Consider the following 20,667-nt stretch of genomic DNA (forward strand, 5'->3'; position numbering starts at 1 on the left):
AAGAAGATGAAGATTGACTTTCACTTGAAAGCCCTATCAGTTAATCTGATTCTCTCCTCTTATTGGAGGGTGGGAGGGAGAAGGGGGAAGAACCAGGTTACCACATCAATGTATAATTAGGTATCCTTAGATGCCCTAAGACAGAAGGGCGAAGAAGCAGTATCACTTGCACCTAGCACACTGTGGGGAATTCACCTCTATTCCACAAAGCTAGATAAGCATCCTCCCCAGTCCTCCAGAGTTTACTGCTCTGGTATGGATTTCCTTTAAGGCTCTGTCTTACTTTGGTCCTCTTTTTCCCCCTTCTCTCCCTTCTCTCCCTTGGTGATCTCAATGATTTCCATAGCTTTACTTACCATCTCTATAAATCACTATTGAAAACTGTTCACACCTCTCATCTCAAATTATCCATTTTCAATTTTCTGCTGGATAGATATCTCCATCTGGATGTCCTTAGAGTACCTCGAACTCAACATGCCCCAAACCAGACTTATCCTCTTCCTTCCAAAACTGGCCTCTATTCCCACTTCTGCTTTCCCGTCGATGGTACCTCCACTCACTCAAGTGCAAAACATCAGTCTTCATTTTCACCTCTCCTTTAGCTGCTATATCCAATTGATTGCAAATCCTAGTGATTCTACCACTGAAATGTTCCACAGATCTTTTGTACTTCTGGGCCTATTTTCCAATTCCAAGCTCTCAACAGCTTCCTGTATCTCCCCTGCATAATCCATTCTAAATGCCACTGCCAAAGTATTCTTTCTAATGAACAGATCTATGCACATAATTCTGCAGTTCAAAAAACTAGATAATATATGTAAAGCACTTGCAAATCTTTTTTTTAGCACTCGCAAATCTTAAAGTGCTTCTGAAATATTGGCCTAATCATTAGTTTTACCACTACCGCCAGCACCACGGCCACCACCAAAGTAAAGTATGAATTCATTAGCCTGGCATTCAAACCTTTCCACCATTTGGCTCCAACATACATTTCCAACCAATCAACAAGAATTTATTAAGCCCTTACTATGTGTCAGATGCTGTGCTGTGCAATGGGGGCATGAAAAGGAAAAAGATGTAGTCCATGTTCTCAAGGAGATTATACTGGATTCCAGATTTATTTTGTGCTACTCTCTTCCAGTCAGACTGTTCAATCATCACTGATTTTGTCCTGCCCTTTTTCAGAATCTGTGTTTTTGTGTATTCCATCCTCCATCTCTACCTACTAAAGTTGTTTTTCAATTGGTTCAGCCATGTCTGACTCTTTGTGACCCCATTTGGGGTTTTCTTGGTAAAGATATTGGTTTGCCATTTCCTTCTGCAGCTCATTTTACAGATCAGAAAACTGGGGCAAACAGGGTTAGGTGACTTGACTAGGGTCACACAACTAGTAAGTGTCTGAGGATGGATTTGAACTCAGGAAGAAGAGTCTTTTTTGATTCCAAGCCCTGTGCTCTATCCACTGCCCCACCCAGCTGCCCAAGGCATTAAAGATTACAACCCTTGATATGCCTGCAGATCAGAATGCCTGATGCACACTTGCATTTTTAGAATGGCATAATAGGCCAATTCACTAATGACAATTTTCCTATAGGCAAATAAGTAATGACTTATGGAAGTTTATAGGTTTTCCTTAAAATAGTAGAAGAAGCTCTCTCTCTCTCTCTTTTTTTTGGCAGGGCAATGAGGGTTAAGTGACTTGCCCAGGGGCTCACAGCTAGTAAGTGTCAAGTGTCTGAGACCGGATTTGAACTCAGGTCCTCCTGAATCCAGGGCCAGTGCTTTGTCCACTGCTCTACCTAGCTGCCCCCAAAGCTCTCTCTCTCTTTCTCTCTCTTTTTTTAAATTAAGGCAATTGGGGTTAAGTGACTTGCCCAGGGTCACACAGCTTTTAAGTGTTAAGTGTCTGAGGCCAGATTTGAACTCAGGTACTCCTGACTCCAGGGTCAGTGCTCTATCCACTGCACCACCTAGCTGCCCCCAAAGCTCTCTTTTTTAAAAAATAAGCTATACCTTGCTCTTTTTGTGGTGGCAAAAAATTGGAAATTGAGGGGATACTCATCAATTGGGGAATGGCTGAACAAGTTGTGGTCTATGAATGTAATGGAATACTATTGTGCTGTAAGAAATGATGAGCAGGCAGATTTCAGAAATACCTGGAAAGACTAACATGAATTGATGCTGAGTGAAATGAGTAGAACCAGGAGAACATTGTACAGTTTAAACAACATTGTGTGATGATCAACTGTGATAGACTTGGCTCTTCTCAGCAATACAATGATCCAAGAGAATTCCAAAGGACTCATGATGGAAAATGCTCTCCACACCCAGAAAAAAGAACTGTGGTATCTGGATGCAGATTGAACCATACTGTTTTTAATTTTTTTTCTTTTTTGAGGCTTTTCCCTTTTGTTCTGATTCTTCTTTCACAACATGACTAATGCAGAAATATGTTTAATGTGATTGTAGACATATAACCTATATCAGATTGTTTGCTGTCTTGGGGAGGGGGGAGGGAGGGAGAAAAATCTGAAACTAGAAATCTTAAAGAGACAAATGTTGAAAACTACCTTTACATGTAACAGGAAAATAATAAAATCCTTTTATGATTTAAAAAGAAGTTAAAATAAAAAAGCTATACTATAGATTGATTAAAAAGAAAAAAATCTATGTGTTAGATATGTTAGAAAAACATCATCTATGTTGTATGAAAGCTCAATGTATACTTGATTATACTTACATAAAGCTAGGTGGTACAATGGATAGAGCACTGGGCCTAAAGTCAGGATGATGAGTATGAATCCTGCCTCAGAGGCGTATGCGCTGAGATAGTAATTGTATGACATTTAACACCGTATCTGGCACACAGTAGGTGCTAGACATATGTTTGTTTCTTTCATTCCTATTTTATCTACTCTGTTGTCAACAATTTAGCAAAGGGCTTCGTCTCTAGGATGCATTCGATGTTTGTTGCTGATAATTTTTTGCCTTTCCTCTCCTGTTTTTTTTTTCCTTATCTCATTCTAAAACACTTAAATACTCTCACAAAACAGGAATAAGAAACTGTACCCCCTAATCCCAAGGTTGATGGAGGTATGGAAAAGATTCTCACACACCATTTTTTTATTCCCTGGATAAAAGTAATATATAGCTAATTCCCAATTAAAAATGACTCACAAATACTCAGGACCCAAGACTTCCAGGTCTTTCTCCTTATTCAGAACTGCAATGTTTACCTGACGCAAGCACCATACATCAGGGAACCATGATCTGTGAGGTAATCTAACCTTTTCATGACTCTAGAGGATGAAAGGGGGAAGGCAATCTCTGTCTTGCTCCTAAGTGCAGCATATCTTAGTGAGGTACCACAGAAATTTCATTCCTCTATCACCTGGGGTTCATTTCTTTATGTTAACTTGGGGTTCATGGATAGATTTCACTTTGTGTGTGAACTTGGATGATCAAAAAAAATTACATCTATATTTTCACAAACCTCTAACGGATTTCACATTACCTTTGATTAGGAATAGAGACAACAAACATTAGGCATCATCAAATTGCCCAAGGGGCCATGATACAAAAATGATTTAAGACCCTTGCCCTAGGTAAAAGTCAGTACAAACTTCCTCAGTGCTGATAAAGCAATGTAGAGGAATGCATTTCTGGGTATTATTTTGGGAAATGGTGGCTACCTCATTAACTGCCTGACTCAAGTAAAAGAAAGCCTTTTTTTTTTTTTAAAGTTTTAGGTGAAAATATAGATATTAAGGTAAAAAGGAAAAGAATAACATCTCAAAAAAGCAGACATATTAAAAACAGTCAGAAGACAATCTCTATTATCTTATGATAAATATGAAAGCACAAGGTTCTTTGAAAAATTAGGCACAATTTAAATAATAATGAAATAGCAAAAACAAGGGGGGAAAACCTCTAGATGAGGCTGATCTTCTTTGGGTGTCATTCATAGTTCTGGGTCCCATAAAGGACCAAGTCTTAGTACCAAATTCTAATAATATACCCTCCAGAATATTGTGATTTTCATTTATTATCTTTTTTTTTTTTGGTGAGGCAATTGGGGCCAAGGGACTTGCCCAGGGTCACACAGCTAGTAATTGTTAAGTGTCTGAGGCCAGACCTGAACTCAGGTCCTCCCAAATCTAGGGCTGGTGCTCCATCCACTGTGCCACCCAGCTGCCCCTTAATATCTTAATTTTAAAAATTCCCAATCCCTAAAATAGTGATTCTTTTTTAATGAAGTATGGTTTTACAAATTTATATCTTGTTTTTATATCACTAAAATTTCAAAAAATAGCTTTTATCTATCCACGTCCCAGAGAGATAGCTCTTACAACAAAGACTAAAAGAGAAAGAAAAAAAATGGTTCAGCAAAATTAGGATTCTAAAAGAAGCATTCGTAGAATGCTGTGATTTTCAAATGTCCACAGGGTTTGTGTTTTGATCAAAGTACAAGATTCTACTCCATTTGTTTAATCTCAAAGGCTAGGAAGCAAAATCCATCTTGACTTTATCAACAGCCATCATACTACTAGTCTTCTTTGAAGGCACAACAAGCCTGCAATTCATAAAGAGATTTGCATCACTCACAGTTCTATGCTTTTTTTCTTCTTTGGCTGAATGTGGCTGGGACAGGGTCAGAAAACAAGTAATTTGAATTTCCCTTTGCAGCTCAAACTACTGGTCTTTAAAACTCTCCTAAGGAACTTATGGTAATATTGTGTCCCTGACTTCTGCTAACTGAATCTAGAAAGGAAACCTTTAACAGTTAAGAGCATCATCATCTGTGACCCAAGGCCAGGTGAACATGAATTTAGAATCTCCTATTTTTTGAAATTTCTAGAAACATCCTCTATTACCGACTCACTGTTGGAAACAACACAACAAAACTTTGACAGTAAGACCTAAGAAGGCATCACAAAAATGTTTTCAAAATCCACTGGGGGAACTATCATTTTTTTTCTATTTTTAAAATACTGTTTTGTAAGTTAGAAAAATTAAAATGCAATCATCAGTGCCTTTAACTTTTGTATCATGGTCATTTCTATGTACCGTTTCTATATCGTTGGCCACATTCACTCTTGTGGGTGCTTGTAACAACAGTAACAAGAGTAGAGCAAAACTAAATGACCTCCATGATAGAGTATGTAACTCCTAGCTCACCTCACCCCTCATCCAGGAAAAGAGATGGGGTTCATTACTCTAGCTCTTCTGCAGGGCCAAGATTGGCCATTATAACAACATGGCATTCACTTTGTTGCTTTTAAAAGGAGACAGATACATCCTTGTATGTGATTACTATGTTTTACGGTCAATTGTGTTGGAGACTTTGGGGCAGTGGATAAAATTTGGGGCTTGGAGTCAGGAAGATCTGAGTTCAAATTCCACATCAGATACTTACTAGCTATGTGACCCTGGACAAATCACTCAATTTGTGTGTTTTGCTTTCCTCATTTATAAATGGGGATAATGATTGCATTTACTTCTCAGGGTTGCTGTGAGAATCAAATAAGATAATATTTGTAAAGCACTTTGTAAACTTTAAACGCACTATATAAATGTTAGCTGCTGCTGCTACTATTACTACCATTACTACTACTACTACTACTACTACCATTATTTCATTCAAGCAATTATTAAACTCTTGCTATATATCAGGCAACTATATGGCTCAGTAGATAGAGTGCTGGGCCTGGAGTCAGGAAGACCTAAGTTCAAACCTGACCTTGGTCACTTACTAGCTGTGTGACCCTGGGCAAGTCACTTGACCTCTGTTTGCCTTAATCTTTTGGAGAAGGATGTGGCAAATCACTTCAGTATCTTTATAATTGTCCATGGGGCCATGAAGAATTGGGCATGACAAAACAACAACTATAACATAACTGGTACTTTGCTACACACTGGGGATACAAAGAAATGCAAAAAAAGTCTCTGTATTCAAAGATAAGCACAGAAGATGAAGGTAAACTCTTGTTTAATGTAATCTACACAGTCAATTTTAATGCATTTTCAGAGAAAATACTTTAAGGAAGTGTGGTTCTAGTCAGTGCAGATATTCCCTCCACAGCCACAAATCATAACCTCTCTGGTCCTTGACAAATCCTGAAGCCCCAAACTTCATTGCCCTGCAGCCAGCCTGATGGTGACCTTCTCTTTGAGTCTAGTCCAGTGAGGCTTGGTGTCCATTCACTGATCAGGGAGTACATAATTATCCAGCCTAGTAGAAGCTACCTTATCTTGTGCTTCCTTCCTCACACAGCCTTTGAGAGCCTATGCTCACCTCTCTGCCATGCCAAGTCATATGCTTCTCAACAAAGCAGCAAACATAAACATCAACAGCTGTAAAGGACAGGCTTACTACATACTGCCCAGAGGAAGACCCTACAAGGAGGCAGGTTTCTCTTACTTTACTCACCAGAGGTTCTGCCATGATGATCCGAATCTTACGCTCAGCCTGAGTAGTGAAGTTGACAAATAGACTCTTGAGTACATATTCTCCTGGTTTGCTGTCTGGGTCAACATTGATGGGCAACATGGTGGGAGGCCCTTTCTCCCTTTGTGTGCCAGAAACAGGTGGAACCGGAGGCTTGATGTAACCGTTACCAACTGGAGAGGCTGAAAAAACAAAACAGGAGAATTTTAGTGCCTGCAGTCTTCCATAATGGTTCAGATTTAGTACCCAAGCACATGAACATGTATGTTAGGTTCCAAAGTCACACATACTATCCCAAAAGAGAATAGGCATCTTGATGTCTGAAGAGATTTTTGACCTTACTCTAAGAAAATATTTTTGTTACACTCTATCTGGCAGGCTCAGAGGTTAGACTGCTAGATTTGGAATCAGCGAGACATGAATAGGAATCCTGCCTCAGACACTTACTAGCTGTGTTATTCTGGACAAGTCACAATTCTGTTTGCCTCAGTTTCCTCATCTATAAAATGAGAAGGAGAAGGAAATGACAAACCACTCTAGTATTTTTGCCAAGAAAACCCCTAAATGTAGTCATGAAGAGTCAGACACAACTGAAAAATAACTCAACAACATTAGATTAATAATATTAATACTAATAGACACTAAGTAGGTAAATACTATGAGCTTAATACTATTAATACTAATAGATGCTAATTAGGTATATACCATTAAATCAATACCACTAACACCAATAGATATTAATTAGGTAGATACTATTATTATCCCAATTTTATAGTTGAGGAAACTGAGGCAGAAGTAAGGTGACTTGCCCCACATAAAACCACTACTAAATGTCTAAGGCAGTATTTGAACTGAGGTCTTCCTGACTCTAAGACCTGGATTAAAATCTGGCCTCAGACATTTACTAGCTGTATAACCTGGGGCAAGTCACCTAACCTCTATCTTAAAACATCTTCCAAGATGGTCTCTCATTAAAATCCTGTGAAAGCAAATTTTGGGAAAATTGATAGTCAGTCAACTATCATTCATCAAGTGCTTACTATATGCCAAGCACTATGCTAAGCTCTAAGGAGACAAAGAAAAGCAAGACCAACCAACCAACCAAATAAATAAATAAAGTACAAGATAATCTAAGTGAGTATGAGTATAGAGTATACTTTTTAAACTTTTAAATGTTTTTAAACTAATAAATACAATGATGTTTTCTTCACCTTCCACCATTGGGCAAATATATGTGTGCCCAAGGATATGTGTGCTCTGAGTATGGTGCCTTAGGTATGGGGAGATGGGGTCCCAGCACTATGGATAACTATAGGAAAAATAAACAGGGATGGGTAAGTCAGGCCCTTAATATTATGTTGGCAAATTTCCTAATCTGAAACACTTATTTTCTAAACCAGTTCTGTATACGCAGTTGCCTGGTCTGGGATGCACACAGATCACTTTTTCAGAGGCCTGATCCAGTTCCCCAAGCTTCTGTGAGGAATGTGATCCCTCTCCCTTATAACTTAAGATAGTAACCATTGTTCCTTTTCAACAAGGCACAAACAGTATACTCTAAACAAGACTGACCTTTGCCAGTGATCTTTTCATATCTACGCAGAAGATGATTAGATGTACTTATCCAGCCTTAATCATCTCTGTTCTGATCTCCAGTCTCTCATTTCCAGATACCTACTGGATATCTTGAACTAGACTGCCAGAAACATCATAAACTCCACATGTCCAAAACCAAATCCATTATCCTTTTCTCTTCCTAAACCTTCTTCTCTTTTGAATTTCCCTGTCACTGTCAAGGGCATTATCATCCTTCCAATCACTGAGACTCCCAATGTAGGTGTCATCCTCGACTCCTCACTCTTGTTCCCCTCCCTGACCCCCCATATCCAATCTATTATCACGTCCTGTAGATTTTACCGTCCTATCATTTCGTGTATAGGCTCTTTTCTCCTATGATATTGCTGCCAGCCTGGTGCAGGCCCTTGCCCCCTCTTTGTTGCTGCCGTTCATGTCTGATTCTTTGTGATCCCATTTGGAATTTTCTTGGCAAATATATTGTAGTGGCTTGTCATTTCCTTCTCCAGCTCATTTTACACGAGGAAACTGAGACAAAGGTTTGTCCAGGGTCACAAAGCTAGTAAGTGTCTGAGGCCAGATTTGAACTCAGGAAGAAAAGTCTTCCTGACTTCAGGCCTGACACACTAACCACTGTACCACCTAGCTGCCCCTCATCACCTCATACCTAGACTATTATAATACTTTCTATTTGGTCTTCTTTCCCCAAGGCTCTCCACCGAAGTCCATCCATCACTCAGATGTCAAAATGATCTTCCTAAAGTGCAGGCCTCACCACATCACCCCTCTATATTCAATAAACTTCAGTGGCTCCTAGCTCCAAAATCAAATGGAAAATTCTATTTGGTTCCAGTCGGCTTATACCTATTCCCCTCCATGGACCTTGTGATAAAGTGATACCAGTTTCCTTGTTCTTTATTTATGACACTTCCATCTCTTAATTCTGTGCATTTTCACTGGCTGTCCGCCAGGCATGTAATTCTCTCCCTCCTTTATTCCCATCTTCTGAATTGCTTGGCTTTCTTCAAGTCCTAGCTAAAATTCCACCTTCTATAAGACAATCTTTTTTTTTTTCCTTGAGTCAAATTTTTTTTTGTTTTAATTTTTGATGTGCTAGGTTTATTTTTCCTTTTAGTAACATGTTTTAAGATAGTCTAATATTAAAGTATCTCTTAATCTTTACTGAACTGCCTTCTCTCTGAGATTATTTCCAATTTCTCCTGTATAATCCTATCTGTACAAAGTTGTTTACATGATATCGCCAGCATTAGCCTATGAGCTCTTTTAGAAAAGGTTCTTTTTTCTTTTTTGCTCCTTCTTTGTATCCTGAGAACAATGCCTAGAACATAATAGGTGTCTAATAAATGCTTTTTGACATAATATGGTTCCTCTCCATAAGGTGCTTCTAACATCAGTGGGGAAGCAAAAAATGAGGCTGCAAAAGATAGCAAAGTAGAATATGAAGATGCACAAAAACTACAAAGCTCTGAGAGAGTTTAAAAAAAGGAAAGATTACTGCTGAAAAAGTGAGTCAGGCTCACCAAAAAAAGGGTGGGGGGCAGCTAGGTGGCACAGTAGATAGAGCACCAGCCCTGGAGTCAGGAGGACCTGAGTTCAAATCCAGCCTCAGACACCTGACACTAGCTGTGTGACCCTGGGCAAGTCACTTAACACCAACTGCCTCACCAAAAAAAAAAGAAAAGAAAAGTGAGTCAGAGAGGGAGGATGGGAAGCTACATGGTGAAAATGGAATAGATTGACTAAGGGGTCTGATTTTTTTTTCTTGCCCCATTTTCCCTGATGTCTAAAAGACCAGGTATGCAATTTGAATCACCTTCATACCATTCTAGAATATTTCCTCACCTTTCTATTTTCCCTGTTCAAATTCCATTCATCCATTTTTTAAAGACCTTTTCAAGTTCTACTTTCTTTAATGCTTTCTGACTACTTTCACCCATCCATATTTTCCTCTTTTTATTCTGCAAATTTCAGTATTTAATATTCTCAGAATGCATCTAGTTCTTCTGGCTGGCTTTGGAGGTAATCTAGACAAGAAGCAGCAGGGCCGCATGTACCCCATAAACACTTTTTTGGGGGGGTGGCCCGAACCAGATTAAAATATAATTGGGAAATATTTTACAAACTAAATGCAAATACAATAAAACATAGATTTTCTTTTCTGTTGTTGACTCATTCCAGTCGTATACAACTCTTTGTGAGTTTTCTTGACAGAGATACTACAGTAGTTTGACATTTCCTTTTCCAGTTCATTTTAGATATGAAGAAACTGAGGCAAACAGAATTAAATGACTTATCCAGAATCACACAGTTTGACAACACCAGTCTAGACATCACAGCCATATGCTTCTCTTACATCATTCATGACATCTAGGACAGAGCTGGGCACTAAAGTAGGTGTTATATAAATACATATTAACTGATTTTTTTATTTCCTTAAAGCTCTTCCTAGTTAAAATTCTGCACTTAATTTGTTTTTTTCTGTCTTTGCTTCCCCAGATAACAGCCCTATCCCCAAAACGAGTGACTCAAAGACAGCATCCGGAGGCTTAGTGATGGCTATTCATGTCTACTTCTCAAGGAAAAGAAAGTTGATACGTGCTTAGAGGAGAAGCCAGTTTCCTGTAGGAATTAGGTTTCCAGTAGCTTAACCTTTCTGAAATGTGCTTTTTCATTGTATAGTTTCTCATGTAAACACTCATTTTGCTTTTTCTTCCAGCCATCTGCTTGGGAGTTGAAACCTATTAAGGCTTTATCATTTTCTTTTCTCCCTTAGTCTCTTTTTTGCTGAACTGAATTTTAATCCTCGATTCTGGGTCGATTCTGCTCCATGGTTTATTTGAGGCATTATTTCCTCTAATTGTTTTTTTTTCTTTTTCTGTTTTCCTGGGTCTCCCACTTGGTATTTCAGCTGCCTGGGTTCACACTCCAAACTCCAGGAAGTCTGTTTCAGAGTCTTTTTTTGGCTCATTCACATTCTCCTGACTAGATCCAGTTTTGCCAGCAGGTGATCATCTCTTGAAAATCTTTCTATTCTTTGTTTCCACCTCATTGACAATTCATTCGGTCTTTGGGCTGGCAGATCTCAGCTGGCTGTGATGCATGTCCCTGGGGCTATTCCAACTGTGTCCTTCAATTTACCAGCCCACTAACCAAAGCAGCAGTCCCAATCCCAATAGATATTTCTTCAGCGGCATTTTGTTATAATACAGAAGGGGAAGGAGAGGAAATACTTTGTTTCCAAATGCGAGATTTGTACCCTTAAATTCCTAGTCCCTGGGCTTGACCTAACTCTACATAGAGAAAAAAAATTATTTATCCTGGGAGAGGTAATATAATTCCCAGTTCTAGAGTACATGGCTCAACCACATCTGTTGTTGGGATCTGACAGTGCTGTTTTAGAATGGTGTAGTGGTAAGCATGCAGGATTTTGTAGCACAAAAAGACTTGGGTTCTAATCCTGCCACTGACACGGTCTACATTGTCTTGGGCAAGTTACTTATCCTCTCTAGGCCTGTTTCCTTAGCTGTAAGATGAGGGCAAGAATGGGCTGAGGAGAGGATCCTTGAGCTGATGTATGGAAAGCACTTTGCAAACCTCAGGGTGTAATAGAAATGTTTTTGTTGGCAGCAATCTTATCATTACTGATGTCTCTAGAGTACTTTAAGGTTAACTTACAGGTCAAGGTTCAAATCACAGAATCAGAGAATTTGAGATTTGGAAGGGACTCAGCAGCCATAAAGTTCAGCTCATATCTGGTAAGTGGCCAGCTTCTTAAAGTAGTCCTCCAAGTAGAGGGAGCCCACTACTTCTCCAGGCAGGCCTATGGTCAGTTCTAATGTACTGGAAGTTCTTCCTGACATCAAATTTATCTCCTTACAACTGGCACCCATTACTTCTGATTTTGTCCTCTGGCATCAAAGAGAACAAGTCAAATCTTTCTTACACTGACCTTTCAAATAACTGAATACAATTCTCATCTATGCCCTCTCAGTCGTCTCTTGACCAGACAAAAACATCCTTGCTGGGGCAGCTAGGTGGTGCAGTGGATGAAGCACCAGCCCTGGATTCAGGAGGACCTGAGTTCAAATCTGGCCTCAGACACTTGACACTTACTAGCTGTGTGACCCCGGGGCAAGTCACTTAACCCTCATTGCCCTGTTCCCCCCAAAAACAACCCAAACCAAACCCAAGAAACCAAAAAAACCCCCAAAAAAACCAACATCCTTGCTTCTTTCAACCAATTCTCACATGACATGAACTGAGGGCCCTTCACCATCCTTGTTACTCTTCTCTGGATGCTGTCTGACTTACTGACATCCTTCCATTCAAACTGTGGTCTGACCACCTTATTCTCATAAACTATGAAAATAAATGTATTATTTACTATGTGTCAAGCACTGTGAGAAACTCGTTGGATTACAAATACACATACTTTGACATTCCTTGACTTCATGGTGCTGATATTCTAGTAGGGAGGCAACCCATAAAGGGGAGTAACTACTGGGAGTGGGATACTTTGGCTTAGAAAGTTATAGGGATGGCGAGGAGGGGGTTCATAAAGGAGTCTATTGACACCCCTCATCCAGGAACACTGGCAGACTTGATTTGTTCACTGTTCCTGGTTCTGGATTGTTGTTGTTTGTCCTTCATTTTTGAAGAGGATCAATGACATCAGGTGGGTGATATCTTGACTTGCAAGTGAAATGGATTTAAGTGAGGGAGGGCTATGCAAAGTCATTGGCCTTACTCTCTCCTCCAGGGCCATCATAAGTCAGGAAAACTGTTGATAGCCCAGGATGCAGGGGGAGATGTCCTTTTTAAGCTAAGGTCTTTTCTAGGTCACAGTTTGTCTGAGGCACCATCTAGCCAGTGATTAACGGCTAGGTAAGAACTGAGGCAAAAGATGACCTAGTTTGAGTAAACAAAAGAATTACTCTGAGAGGGGAAGACCCTCAGTTTTGGGCCAGAACAGAAACAATGGCTATTTACACTCCCTGGTTCTGGAATCAGTGAGAGTAGGGAGGAAAGGGTACTAGGGGCAAGGCTGTCAAGGTTATGGGGGAGTTATCCAAAGAGTTGGGAGTGTAATATAGATAGGACAGTAAGAATCAGGAGAGCAGGCTATAGGGCAGAAGTTTCTCTAGGGAAAGAAGCGCCAATTCATCTACAGAGGATAAAGACAGAGTCAGGAATGAAATGAAGCATGGTTGTTGTCTTTCCTGAAGCTATATGTCTCTTAATGCAGTCCAAGATCCCATTAGCATTTCTGGAAGGCACATTAATATATGTCTGACTCACAGTGAGTTTGCAGCCCACTAAAACTCCTAGATCATTTTCACACAAACTGTTTTTTAAACATACCCCCTCCATATTGTAAATCCTGCCACATATTATTTGCATTACACTGGACAAGTCACTGAACTTATCTGAAATCCAAGTTCCTTTCCTGGTATTATCATAAGGCTAATCATGTCTGTTAAGGGCAGCTAGGTGGCAGAGTCACTTAACCCTGTTTGCCTCAGTTCCTCATCTGTAAAATGAGCGAGAGAAGGAAATGACAAACCACTCCAGTATCTTTGCCAAGAAAACCCCAAAATGGAATCATGAAGAATTGTACATGACTGAAACGACTGAATAACAGCAGAATTAATATCTTTAGCACATGCTAATGATGGTAAGAGTGATGAACTTATAATCACAATACCTGAGTTCAAATTCTGGTATTAGCATTTACTTCCTTGTGACCCTAGGCAGTCATTACACTTTTTTGAATCCTAGTTCCTTTCCCTGTACTATTATGGGCTAATAATAGTTTCTACCCAACGAGGTAGAAAGAACACTGAACTTGTAGTCATGGTGCCTGTGTGACCTTGAGCAAGACAATTAAACACTTTGGCCATTTTAGTAAAATGAAGGTCTTGGAGGGGATTAACTCTAAAGTACCTCCCAGGTCTAGAGTGATGATTTATGATCCTATATGAAGTCCTATAAGATACCTAACCATCAAAACTCTTAGTGGTTGGATAGCTGACACTTAACAGAGTTAGCTTCTGATTTACCAAACACTCTGCATACACTTATCTCATCTCTTTAGAAATTCCATAGGGTAAAGGCCCAAGGAAGGAGGTGCAAGGAGGGAGGTGTAGAGGGTAAGGGAATAGTGACAGGAAAACAAACCAAAAAAGCATTTAACTGTACTAACTGCTTGTGAAGTAGTCTTTCCACAGGGCGAAGGAAATCAATCTGAATGTTAATCCATGTACTCAGACTGTCCTATCTCTGTGTGTGTCCATAAGAACACATAAATATAATATGTATCTACATAACACTTTAAAGTTTATAAAACTCTTTCTTCACCACAGCACAAGGCAGTTGTTGGCAGGATGGATAGAGTGCTGGACCTGGAGTCGGGAAGTCCTGAGTTCAAATCTGGCTTCAGACCGGGGATGTCATTTAATTTCTGTCTGCCTCAGTTTCCTTATCTGTAAAAATAGGGGTGATAGGGGCAGCTAGGTGGCGCAGTGGATAGAGCACTGGGCCTGGAGTCAGGAGGACCTGAGTTCAAATCCGATCCCAGACACTTAACACTTACTAGCTGTGTGACCCTGGGCAAGTCACTTAACCCCAAATGCCTCACCAAAAAAAAAAAAAATAGGGGTGATAAATAGCACCTACTTCCTAGTGTCGTCATGAGGATCAACTGAAATAATATCTGTAAAGTGTTTTGTAAACCTCAAAGCACTGTATAAAAATGTTAGCTGCTATTCTTATGGAAGGTGTTTCTATTCCAATTTTACAGATGAAGAAACTGAGTTTCAGAGGGATGATCTAACTTGAGCACTGTAACATTGCCAATAAGGGATAAAGCCAGGATTGGAACTCGGATTTCATGATTCCAAGTCTAGGATCCACTTGACTAGATAGACCATGTTGCCTCTCGTGGAATCTTTGACCAGCCTGTGATAACACAGACTGGAGCTCACTTCAAGATACAAAAGGTCTCAACATCAGGAAAAGGCAGAACTTTGCGTGCAAAGCCATTTACAAGAAAAAAAAAATAATACTTAGCGGATTAAAACAAATATATCTTATGTTTTCTTCCTGATAACTAGAATCAGACCTGAAGCATTCAAAACCAGAAGCTGTCTGGATTTTAAAGTACCTATGAGACTGGCCATGTTAGCAGTGCAAACAAATTCTTTCTTCCTAGAAATGCTGGTCACTAGTACTTTACTTTTCTAGAGATCAACAGAAGATTTAACCTGTTAGGAGTAATTCATTGCATCTGTGTTTGCAGTTGGGTAGATGACTCTTTTTTTTTGGTGGGGCAATGAGGGTTAAGTGACTTGCCCAGGGTCACACAGCAAGTAAGTGTCAAGTGTCTGAGGCCACATTTGAACTCAGGTACTCAGCACTTTATCCACTGCACCACCTAGCTGCCCCCGGGGTAGATGACTCTTAATGGTGATCAGGGCACCTCCTTCATCCAGCACACCTTTTCAGTAAACAAGATGGGACAACTTTCTTACTCCAGGACAGTGCTCTCTCCACTCACTCTTCTTTTTCCTGTAACACTCTTATAGCTGACTGACATCATAGGAATGGTTCTTTAAACAAAACAGGGGTAGTGACTGTGAGAACAGGTAACGTGTGCATCCAGCAACCATAAATGGATCATAAATGTATTGATAAGTGTGTTTAGAAAACCACATTCTCAAAAGGAAGTACTCATTTGTCCTGGATTCCTGAAGTGAACAGAAATACTGAAACTCATGCAAAGTAAATAAAGCCCAAGGAAAATGCATAAATGTGATGCAGAAAGAATTCCTTCAAGGGATAATGAGAAATACACCAGCAGAAATGATGCCAAGTTGAGAAGAGAAAAAAAATAGGGTGAGTATTTGGAAAATGTCTGCAAGAGTAAGACTCCTTAGACTGATGACCTCTAAGGAGCTTTGCATATTTTAAAGTAGATTTATCAAAGAACTTTAAGTCGGAAATGGCTTGAACAATTGTGGGTTTGGAAGAGCAGAAGGTTCAATAACTCAGTACATGTTTTGCATGCCTGGACTAGAGAAAAGCTGACAGAGATGAAGAAGAGGTGATAGTAATTTTTAAAATGGGTTGAATATGTTCTTCCTTTATCTTCCATAACTTAGTACACCTAATCCACTTGTTTTTAAACTATATTTCATGGAGCTTTGGGCTTCCAAAAGATATCCCTGAAGAATTTCTTGAAAAATAAACAAACAAAAAATGCAATCCTGATGGGAATGTTTAATTTATAGGTTCCATTATCTTCAGGCCCTGCCCTGACAGAATATAGAAAAATCAAACACCTACCCCCTCCAACTTTCCAAGGTCTTTTACTCTTTTTTGTTGTTGTTGTTTTTTGCTTGTTTTCTCTGCTTCCCAAGACTTTAGATTTCCTTCATTAGCTCCAGCATCTTTTAATTCCTCATAGAAAATTCAGAGTCCTGCTCTAATGTCTATGCAGTAATATTCAGAGACACTATGATGGGACATAGACAAGGCCTATACAATCTAAGTGTGTACAGTATACATTTACTATCATATCAAAAAGATATGTGCGCAAGATTTACTGAGAATATTCTGGAATCAGAGGGAAGGCAATATCATTTGATGAAAATAAATCACGCAAGATCCTATTTGTAAAGCACTTAGTACAGTGTAATGTCATTGCATATAACAGGTGTTACATAAATGTCTCTTCCCCCCTCACCTCTCTGCGTTCCCTTCCTTTCCCCTCTCTCACTCTTTCCCTTTCCTTCTCCTTTCTCCCTTCACTTTCATAATTACCCCCCACCCCATTGCCCTCCGTGCCATTTGTTAGAACTGCAGGAATCCTATTGAGACACTATGGCATGGAATATCCCCAATTCTCAAAGTTGGTGCCACAGCCTGAAAGAACGCCTGCCAAGATCCACAAAAATAAGGAAAGGAGTGGCCACTTGGCCATTTCAAGGTCTTAATAGGATGAACAGATGTCCTGTTGTAGTCAAGGCAGTCCTGGATTTAACCCTCCTATTTCTTCTGACCCCAATTGATGAATGTCTCTCATTCATTTAAGTATCTGATACACATTTTTCCCCCCTAGGGCAATGAGGGTTAAGTGACTTGCCCAGGGTCACACAGCTAGTAAGTGTTAAGTGTCTGAGGCCAGATTTGAACTCAGGTCCTCCTGAATCCTGGGCTGGTGCTTTATCCACTGTGCCACCTACCTGTCCCTCTGCTAAATATTTATTAAAGACATAATACACTGTATCTGTCTCTCAGTAGATCTTGCTTTCTCTTCTTTCTCTCTTATTCCTTTTCTCTCTCTCCTTTCTTTTACTTAGGAAATCATATTTTCTTCCTAAACATTTCTTTTATATTTTTATACAGTAAAAATCTCATTAACATGGACCCCAGTAATTAGAAATTTGTGATTAATTTGAATAGGAGCTAAGAAAAAATTTGCCTTTAGAGTAACTGGAAAAAAGGCTGCTAAACAAATTAATACTGTAAATAAAGCTAGCATAGATGGATGTTTAACCATTTAAAAGAAGTTGTTAACCTCCCCGCTTTGTTTGACAATTACTAAATTTGTAAATATGGTTTACCTGGATTTTTGTAAAGCTTCTGATAAAACAGGAACAGGGAGTCAACCTATGATTTCATTGGTCTAGGAATCACCCATGTGAGGAAATCCTTCTACCAATGTAGGTCAACACCTTCTCTGTAATTTATAGTCTTAGAAAGTTGCCTAGAGCAATGTGATGTTAAGCCTTTTGCTCAGGACTGCCCAGTCAGTATGTATCTTAAGAGGGACTTAAACCCAGGTTTTCCAGGCTCTCTATATATCGCGTGATGTCATCTTTCTTAGATAAAATATCTCATTCTGTTCTTGTGAAGATGGAGAAATATGGACAATATGATACCAAACTGGAGAGATTCAGAAACAGTTGGATGGCTGCGTGCAAAGGGTGGTCATTGATGGTTTAATGTCAATGTGGCCAGAGGTCTCTTGAACCTCCACTGATCTGTGCTTGGTTATGGGCTGTTGAACCAATAATGAAGTTCTCAGAATGGTTCATTCAACAACACCTAAACTTATGGGTTTTACAAAAGGCCTGATAAATGAACAGATCAGATACACACATAGCACCTAACACACTGGCTGGCACATAGTAGGCACTCAATAAATGCTTGTTGAATTGCTGATTTGAGATGGATTTGGTGGGTAAAAGTGAGACTTGTACTCCTATGTATGTGAAGGGCAACACCAGAAGCGTCAGCAGATTTGCCACATCTGTAGCAACAATCATTACTGGTCAATCTAGTATATATCTAGTATCTAGTATGTCCTGAAGTATTTAGAAGCCAGCTTCTAAAAGGTGTCCCCAGAGGGCATGGAAGGAAGGGCACTCAGAAAAGGACCTTTCTCTGCTACCATGAGATGCTTAATTCTTTACATTTTAAAGCTTTCTATGCTCTTAGGATTGATGCTTTGCTAGCAAAAGTCATCTTCCTAAAGCACAGTCTGACCACATCATTATCCCCATCACCCCCACCCTCCATTTAATAAATTCCATTGGGTTCCTCTTACCTCCAGAATCAAATATAAAAGCCCCCAGTTAGTTTTCAGAGCCCTTCATGACCTGGTCCTCTCCTTCTGATATGTCACTCTTCATAAACCAATATTCAGTGACATTGAACCAAGATATTCCATCTCATGACACTGGACACTTTCAGGAGCTGTTCCTCGGACCTGGAATTCTCTTCCTTCTCATCTCAGCTTTCTGAGTTTTTTCAAGTCTCATGTAAAATCCTACCTCCTTTGAGAAGCCCTTCCTGGTTTCCCTTCAGGCTAGCACCTTCCCTCTGAGATAAACTCCACTTTAACCTATATATATCTTATGTGTATATGGTTATGTGTATATTGTCTCCCCTATCAGGCTGTGAGCTCCTGGAGAACAGGGAGCTTCTCTGCCTTTCTTTGTGTTCTGAGTTGATCACAGTACCTGTCGTGCACATTATAGATTCTTTTTTGTTTGTTTTGTTTTGTTTTTGCGGTTCAATGAGGGTTAGGTGACCTGACCAGGGTCACGCAGTTAGTAAGCATCATGTCTGAGGCTGGATTTGAATGCAAGTCCTCCTGAATCCAAGGTCATGCTCTATCCACTGCGCCACCTAGCTGCCCCACATTATAGATTGTATAATTTAAATTTCTAAATGTAGGTTCTAATCTGTCCCCCCAGTTTTGGGGGGAAACGGACTAAAATCACTGATAAACAAGTTTAGGTTTTTAAGGGTTTATTGAAAGATAGTAAAAGAAAGAGAAAGATTGAGAACAGAATTCCTATAATCTGGCAATCCTAACTTTCCTAATTCCCCTGTGAAGTCCTCTGCCACCACGGAGATGTCTCATAGTCCAAACAGTGTGAGCTCCCTCCTTCCTGTCCCCTCCCAGAAATGGGAGGTTCTTCAAGTTGATTGGTTGACTGGCCCAGAAGGTGATCAAAGTTCAAAGTTGTTAGCTTCTAAGAACCATGCTTTCTTAAGTACTCTTAAGTACCAGCCAGATGTGCTTACAACCTAGTAAGCATCAACAGTAAGTCACCTTATCTAATTCAATCAGTTTAAATCTCCAGGTGGGTCCCTGAGTATCTGCTAAATCCATTATCATAACACAAGATTCTTAATAAATATTTGTTGACAGAGGCAGCTAGGTGGCACAGTGGATAGAGCACTGGCCCTGGAGTCAGGAGCACCTGAGTTCAAATCTGGCCTCAGACACTTGTCACTTACTAGCTGTGTGACCCTGGGCAAGTCACTTAACCCCAATTACGTCACTGAAAAAAAATAATATTTGTTGACTTGACTTGACTCTCCCATCTTCCCTTTGATATCTGCTTTTATATGATCCCATATGAGTGTGTTGGGGAAGACTGCTAAGATTTTGATCAAGGAGCATTACTGACTGTGGCTTGGTTGGTGAAGGTATATCTACCTGTTCACTTGGGAATGACAAAAGTGGGAATTTAAACTGGAAAGCTCAGAACAATGAGCTGCAAGGTGTTTGGAAAACCTAAGGTTCTTTAGGTAGACTAAATTTCATTCATTCATTCATTCATTCATTCATTCATTCATTCAGCAGATATATTGATTGAAAGGCTGTACAGGGGGCACTAAAGAACATAAAATATAAACTTTGCTCTCGAGGAGCTTACAATGCAATAGAATAGTTAAGGCACATGTATAAATAACCATTGTAATCTAATAACAGCTAAATCCATGAGTCCACATTTATATAGTGCATTATATAGTGCATTCTATGATGCACTCACAAGGAACCTGATGCTCAGGAGAGTTAAATGACTTTCTTAAAGTCAGACAACTAATGAACAGCCGGGACAGGACTTGACCTCAGATCTTCTTGGTCCTATTTCCACATTTTGCTATCACATGACTGTTATAGTCAGTGAGAATGAAAGAAGATCAGAGAAGGGAAAAACCTCTTCTGGCTGAGAAGGTCAGAGAAGACTTTCATGGAACAGGTGGGAATCAGAAATGGATTCTGAAGGAAGGGTAGGCTTGTGATAGGCCAAGAGAACAAAAAA

General features: G+C 39.7%; 1 protein-coding gene across 9 annotated transcripts in view; it reads right to left on the bottom strand.

Moving 5' to 3' along the window:
- Positions 1-20,667, bottom strand: part of FRY (FRY microtubule binding protein) — a 570,040-nt gene that overhangs the window by 258,779 nt on the left and 290,594 nt on the right. For all 9 annotated transcript variants that reach the window (XM_043997434.1, XM_043997432.1, XM_043997428.1 and 6 more), the window contains one exon: positions 6,431-6,630. In XM_043997434.1, coding sequence (XP_043853369.1) covers positions 6,431-6,550 — 120 coding nt within the window. In that variant the 5' untranslated portion in view covers positions 6,551-6,630. The remainder of the gene's footprint in view (positions 1-6,430; positions 6,631-20,667) is intronic.

The sequence above is a fragment of the Dromiciops gliroides genome, chromosome 3 (assembly GCF_019393635.1).
Source record: "Dromiciops gliroides isolate mDroGli1 chromosome 3, mDroGli1.pri, whole genome shotgun sequence".
Lineage (NCBI taxonomy): Eukaryota > Metazoa > Chordata > Mammalia > Microbiotheria > Microbiotheriidae > Dromiciops > Dromiciops gliroides.